At 39.5% G+C, this 7,506-nt stretch overlaps 1 protein-coding gene across 1 annotated transcript in view; it reads left to right on the forward strand.

Annotated features, from left to right (window-relative positions):
- The window catches only part of mbtps2 (membrane-bound transcription factor peptidase, site 2), a 29,218-nt gene extending 24,743 nt beyond the window's left edge, over nt 1-4,475 (forward strand). Inside the window, exon 11 of the mRNA XM_040044139.1 lies at nt 753-4,475. Coding sequence (XP_039900073.1) covers nt 753-975 — 223 coding nt within the window. The 3' untranslated portion in view covers nt 976-4,475. The remainder of the gene's footprint in view (nt 1-752) is intronic.
- The last annotated feature ends 3,031 nt before the right edge of the window (nt 4,476-7,506 follow it).

Genomic DNA, 7,506 nt, shown 5'->3' on the forward strand with positions numbered 1-7,506 from the left:
TCTGCTCCGACACAGCCCTATCAAATGGTTTAATTGCTTCTTCAGCTTCAAGTTTGACAAAGGCCTGGTAACAAGCCATTCATTTGATTCAGATGTCCTGGAACAAGCATGAATCTAAAAGCTACAGGACAGTAGCTCTCGAGGACTGGAGTTGGAGTACCCAGCTTTAGAATATAGATAGAAATGTCCAACAATCACAACCTGTGAACAAGCAGTTGGTGATGGTCAAGAACTCCTGTTTCACAGGAAGAGTTCTGGCAGAATCAACCTCATGGAGGCCACTGCAACTGGTTGGGGAATTAAGGGAAAGTAAAGAGGAATAATGAGAAACCACAAAGGGGTAAGTACTAATGGTATGCCTTTGGGAAGTGTAAAGTAGAGCGTCGTGGCAAAGGGCAACTTTTTTGTTCATCATCTGTTTATCATCAACAGCCAGAGCTTATAGTAGCATAACTATGGGACTGTTCAGGGCTTACTGAAGAGAATTTACCAAAAAGGAAAGTTTAAAGTAGAGAGTGTGTCTGTGTCCTGAGCCCAAACTGGGAGCTGTCTCAACAGGAGAGAATATTTCTTTCAGAAAATTAACCAAATTGGAGTTTTTGAGCTAACTGTAAAGAATGGACTGCTACTGTTTGCTAGCTGTCCAGCAGACAGAAGTAAACTTTCTCTGCTTCCATTTCTCGCTGCTTAAACTGACACTTAAATAATTGCCTGTTACTGTGTTTGTTTTCCTGAGCTGCCCTTCCTCTCAGATACGTGGTGTCCCTCTCTGGCGCATTAGCAGTAGTCAACTCTGTGCCGTGCTTTGCTCTCGATGGTCAGTGGATGCTGAACGCCCTGCTGGAGGCCACGCTGGCCAGTGTGGTAATAGACCGTCAGAAGCGTGAGCTGATTGGTTTCTTCCTGCTCCTGGCAGGCAGCGCCCTGCTGGCGGCCAACGTGGCGCTGGGCCTGTGGATGGTCACGGCACGGTAGCCACAGCGGTCAGCTGCCCCGGTGGACTGAGAGATGTTGTCTCAGGATGCGTTTGAGTGTTGTGGACCATTAAACTGTGAACAGACTGCATTACCCAGAAGCACTGCCCACCTTGTGGAGACTGTTGAGTATAACATCACTCTGCCTTTAAAATTGGACCACCAGGGAAAACAACTTTAATCCACCTTGTTGCTGCCATAAATCCAAAAGCACACAAACAAGTTAACAAATGCACTTGCTGTAAAGCACTGTCCTATGTGACTGTTTACAAAGACTGAACTGATGAAACGTGTGTTTGTGTTTTTCATTACTTTGATTCCAAAAATGCCATATTTTCCTGAAGTATTGACTAAGCTAACCTGTGGACACAAAAACGTTTGAGGAGCTTTCTTTTGTTTTCTGGTGAATGCATGGCAATATAATAATCTTGAATTCCTTATCACTGTTGAAAAATGTTACTACCTACTGTTCATGAAAACATGAATTATTTAATTAAATGAATTGACTCCTATCAATTTGAGCCTATTTAAATGGCGTCTATCCTTCAGATTGATCTGGCATTGCAGTGCGAAAATTGCTTTCTTTTTCACTCACCTTTTCTTTATGTGTACGTTTTATTTTTTATTATATGTCTGCCATATAGTTGCAAAAGTCAATTTCTAGAAATTGTGAAATAAAAATAACAGTTTTTTCCTCTTTCTTTCCTTTTTCTTTTGTCTGTTGAAGACACTGTTGGTATGTCTGGCAAGTGTTTTCCCACTTTATACTTCTACTACACATGTCTTACTTTTATTCATCAATTTGTCATTTAGTGACAAAACATTAGATATCATAATTTATATTTAAGCAAAAAAAAGATCATTTTGTGTAATATGTGCAATTTTCCCCCTATGAAGCAGTTAACATTACCTGCACTGCAGCAGTGACAATACTGTATACTGTCACAGTGATAATACAGCATTTACAATAAAACAGCAGCAACAAAGATGATATGACAAGAAAATTGATTATAATGAAACACATTAGAAGTGCTTAGGATAGAAAAGTCCTCACACTTCAGTAAGATTTAAACAATGAGAAATTAAACTCACTGACCACTAAAGCCATGTGCACATGTTCAGCTTCTTGTTAATGCTAACATCTAATCAGCCAATCACATGGCAGCAATTTGGTTAATTTAGGCATTTACATGTGGTCCTCGTGATGCTAAAGTTCAAACTTCAAAAGGGAGTTGATTTATGTGTCTTTACATGTGTTCTTGGTGCTGGTCTGAGTATTTTAGAAACTGCTGATTTACTAGGATTTTCTGGCCATCCCCAGCACTAACTCCGATACGCACTTGTTGGAGAAGAGCATCACTGAACACACAACATTTAGATGGTAGCGCCAGAATTGTGCGCAAACAACATGAAAGCAAGTGGTGTAATGGTATGGTGTATATCTTATATGTATATCTTAGTACCCTCAGTACCAACTGAGCATTGTTAAATCACCACAGCCTACCTAAACATTGTTGCTGACCCTGTCTGTTTCTTTATGCCCATATTGACAACTTCTGAAAGCTGTTTCCAGCAGGATAATGCCCCATATCACAAAGCTCAAATCATCTCACACTGGGTTCTTGAACATGACAATGAGTTCACTGTACTCAAATGGCCTCCACAGTCACCAGTTCTAAATTCGATAGAGCAGCAGGATGTGGTGGGACTGCAGACTGGCTTCATGGATGTTCAGCTGACAAATGTGCAGTAACTGTGAAACGGAACCAAAACGTCTGATGACTGTTTCCATCACCTTGTTGAATCTGTAAGTGTGAAAAGAATATTAAAATAAAAGAATTTACATAGTGTGAAATAATCATAAACGGTTTAAGATTTAAGCTTGGAAGTCATGAACCAGTTGCCTTTTTCATTATTATGCTTTTGGCTATGATACGCGTTATCTTAATACAGGGTGTTCGCGTGCAATAAAACATTTCTACATAGGGATGTTTCTTCTTCTCCTTACATAGTTTGATGGAGCCAGTGTTGTATAGCTCATCAGCAGTGGAATATAAAGTATTCAGATCTTTTACTGTAGTAAAAACAGCCATACCACTGTGTAGGAGTACTCTGCTACAAGTAAAAGCTGTGGTCGCTGTGGTCTGTCAGGGTTGCTAAAGGTCATACGCCTGATCTTTCTCTCAGGAGGCTGCAGAGCACCTTTCTAACTTTATACCCGGCATGTTCCCAGCATATTGGCCCATTGTATTCCTCAGATACTGTAACAAAAGCACACAAGCTACACTTTTAGTAACAGCGCCAAACCACAGTGTTTTCACAGAGCCGTGCAGTGATTATGTTTCTTGAGTGCGTGAGCGAGAGGATTGACACATTGTAATTTGGAAGGGTGTTTCCCACAGACTGTAAATACTGATTGGCCTTGAGCTTAGCCACAGAGGTGTGTTTAGTAAGATGAGCAGACACCTCTGTCAGCAGGTTCAACATTGAGGCCACTTTGGAGACTCTTATCACTGAATAATTAGTGCAGTGTATGTCTGTGGGAAGATCGGACCATGTTGCACGCATGAGTCTGAGGACTTGGCGTCTTTTGCGTGTGTACATTCGTCCTCTGATAAGGCACATTGGAAGCTTATTTTTTTTGCCAATCTATGCAAACAGATTGCTTATGTGCCCTTGCGTGTGTGCTTCTGTTGCTTATCTTGCACTAATGACAGCCTGCAGGGATGCTTGGGTAAACAGACATGGGAGGATGATGAACAGTAGTGAGGGAGAGGGCAGAAAAGAGGCATGTTCTGCCTGTCTGGTTTATAGTGAGAAATTGCCCCTAATTTAATGCTGCAATCTCCCCCATTTACCTATAATAAAGGGCTGCTGTCATATTTTAGTGTTATTATTCTTACATTTGTTTGATAGCACTAAATACAAATGTGGCTGCGACTAATGGGGATGTCATGGGCCATTAAGTATTTGGCTATGATCCAAATTATTGTACGAGTTGAAAATTTGACCCCATGATGAGACAGAATAAAATGAATGGATCACCAGTGTTTATTACAAATCATTTTCTGTGGTCTTCACCAAATTCCATGACAAGCTATCATAACATTGTTCTGTTTTTTTGTTTTTCCCCCCACTACAGCTCTATAAACTGTAGGCTTTAACAGAAGAAAGTCATTAAAGTGAGATCAAACTTAAATATCTGTGGAGTGTCTCTGTAACCTATCCTGTGGCTGTTTAAATTCTCCAATAAAAACACAAAGAACACTAGATGGTTAAACTAGAGGAAAAAATTATAAAATAATGACAGTCTCAAACTGAATAAAACCTCTGGGGGCTGAATGAGTAACAACTCCCATCCAAATCTGTTCGTTGTCCCAATGTTTATGTAAACATGCACACAACATCATGTTGCTGCTAGGTTATTAATCCTGTGGGGAACACTGATATCTGTGCTAAATTTAATGATAATTCATCCTGTAGCTGTGAAACGACAACCACTAAAAACAGCAACACACGACTGATCATTTCATAGTGACGCAAGAGGAAAGACCCTGCATTGCAATTTTGCAGTGCTTTTAATAAAAAATTAAGTTTTTAAACTTAACCCTCTCGGGAACACGTGCCTACACAAAATATCTTAACGGTTCATCTTGTGGGGTGATCGTGGCTCAAGAGTTGGCAGTTTGTTTTGTAATCGGAAGGTTGCCGGTTTGAGCCCCAGCTCGGACAGTCTCGGCCGTTGTGTCCTTGTGCCTACTGGTGGTGGTCAGAGGGCCCGGTGGCGCCAGTGTCCGGCAGCCTCGCCTCTGTCAATGCGCCCCAGGGCAGCTGTGGCTACGATGTAGCTTGCCATCACCAGTGTGTGAATGGGTGAATGAGTGAATGTAGTGTAAAGCGCTTTGGGGTCCTTAGGGACTAAGTAAAGCGCTATACACACACAAGATGATGAACACACCCACAAGATGAACCATTAAGATATTTTGTGTAGACACATGTGTTCCCCAGAGGGGATCAGGCCATTTACAGGCCATTTATTCAAAAAACTCAAAAAAGATACAATTGCATTATGCTGCTAAGACAATTGAAGGGTGTTTTGTAACAGTTAGTTTAGTGATTTAATCTGTTGGGGACCATGAATATCTGAACCAATTCCACAACAATCCAAACAGCAGACGATGACTCTTTGCAGAAAAACCATAAATAATAATTTTATAGTATCTTTAAAAGAAAGGTAAGACAGGCTCTAGATGAATGTCAGAACTAAAATTCTTGACAGTCTTTTCAAATTAAATAAAAAAAAAATACCCATAAAGACAGTTAATGGTGACAATAGAAGAAAAAGAGAGCTGATAATCAGAATCTGTAGACTAAGTGCTCTGGGGAGTATTAATATATCAATCAAATCTCACATTAGTCTATCCAGATTTTTCAGCACTTTTTAACAGTATTTGTTGTAACTTAATCTTATGGGCAACACAAATATCTGTATCAGATTTCACACCACTCCTTAAAGTAGCTGATAATATTCAAAACAACTCCTCTGTGGACCACAAAGATGGCAAAAATATAGCTTTTACTGGTCATTCTGTATATGATATTTTAATTAAGTTAATTTAGATTTTTCTTCATATTAGTTACAAATTACAGCTCAAAGGCTTTTCAGGATTGGCTGCTATGTGTAGAGACTTGCATCTAGAAGAACTCTGATTTTTATTTCTTTTCTTTTGACAGTTTAGCATTGTCTTTTTTCACTTTTGGAGGTTGGAATGTCGAGCATGACGTATCGGTTAGACAAATCAGCTCCACCGCAGTGGTGATGCCTCTGACAGCTTCTACAGTAATTTAAAACATATCTTTGTCACAAGTGAGTACAGCTCTTTTTAAATGTCCAAATCTTTAGATGTAATTTCTGCTGTCTTACACAGATACACAGATGCAGCCCTACCTGTGAATGGAATTTTCTTTAGGTTTATTTAGGACTCTTGGTTCAGGTTTCACTTCTGGAGCTGGCTGCACATTCTGTTTGTAAGAGTAGATGGAGACTTCAGTAAGTAACCACAGGCTGCACCCCGCGAACTACTTCGCCTTGGTGATCACTTGCCCTCAAAATAGACACGTAGTAATGTGTATTTGTTTGTTTTGTATGTGAAAAGTAGAAACTGTACAGTGGCAGTTGAAAAATCCTGTTTAATGATAATTTCATAATCTCTCAACAACCCTCAAACTAGGAAACATTAAGTCAAAAAGATTTGACCCAAAAGGTTGTTGGACATTTGCAAAAAACACTACATTTCTTTTACTGTGTGTTTTGAGATGTTGATCTCTTAATTGTTTATTAACTATATTTTTGTTATTCTGTGTTTAGACATGTTTTGTGGACAGGAGTCAGGAAAATCAACGATGACAATCCACTTGTCATCTTCCTTCTTGCTAAGTTAGCGGAAAACTGTTTTCCTTAAAGACAGACTGTTACTGCTGAGTAGCATTAGTGATTTTGTGCTCAACACTAAGTGTACAAATTGCTGATTGATGTGAACCACAGGATATGCATCTGCTATTAGCACTGATGGTGAAGATAATATTGAGAATAAATTCAGATGACAGAAACAGGACGTTACTGGCTACTTGCGGGTGTGCCTGTACTGAGAGGTGCATCTTTTGGATTTTTGGATATCAGTTTTTTTAACTGTTGTGTAATTGTTATATCTCTTGTCCACGAAGGACTCCTCCCAGGATATCAGGTAATAGTTGTTTCTATGACCTTTATCTAGGTTTTAGGATTTAGTTAGACTATATTTAAGAGCATGATTAACAGAGGACAATCCGAACAAGGAGGTATAGCTGCCTCATGACTGTAGTTTGCTATCAGAGACCAGTTAAGTGGTCTGTGGGAAGGACAGACCTCTAAAGGGAGGTGGTCGTGGTTCTCTCTACACAACTTGATCTTTGGTAACTGATAAACTACCAATGGGAAGGGTGGTGGCTCGAGTCCAGTAACAGTAAATGGGAAAGAGACACCAAACCCACTGGGAAACACTTTATATTTAAGTGATGTTGCAGGCTTTTAAACCACGTCTGGATTGGTATGTGCTAGCAAAAAATAACACTAGTTTATAGTAATATCTTGTGATATTTTCTACTCTATGAATATATAAACATATCAGGTACCATCAATGAAGATCATCCACAGTGCAGTACTTGAACAAGAGGGTTTGAGTGCTGTAGTGCTGTCAGCAAAGCTTGGGTGGTTAGCAAGTTGTCAGTTCTTTCAACGATTTCTTCCTGTTAAAAGGGTTATTTTTCCTTCCCACAGTCACCAAGTGCTTGCTTATTTGGGGGGGTTCTTCTTACTATTGTACAGTCTTTACAATATAAAGTGCCTTGGGGGGACTGTTATTGTGCATTAGTGCTATATGAATTAAACAGAATTTAATGGAAATTAATATTCTGTACAGGTACAATTCACAGACAGATACCTGCTAAATGGAAACCTGATAAATATCAGTCTAATAAAATACTAAAATTACAC

The sequence above is a fragment of the Simochromis diagramma genome, unplaced genomic scaffold (assembly GCF_900408965.1).
Source record: "Simochromis diagramma unplaced genomic scaffold, fSimDia1.1 OVJJ01000602.1, whole genome shotgun sequence".
NCBI classification, from domain to species: Eukaryota; Metazoa; Chordata; class Actinopteri; order Cichliformes; family Cichlidae; genus Simochromis; species Simochromis diagramma.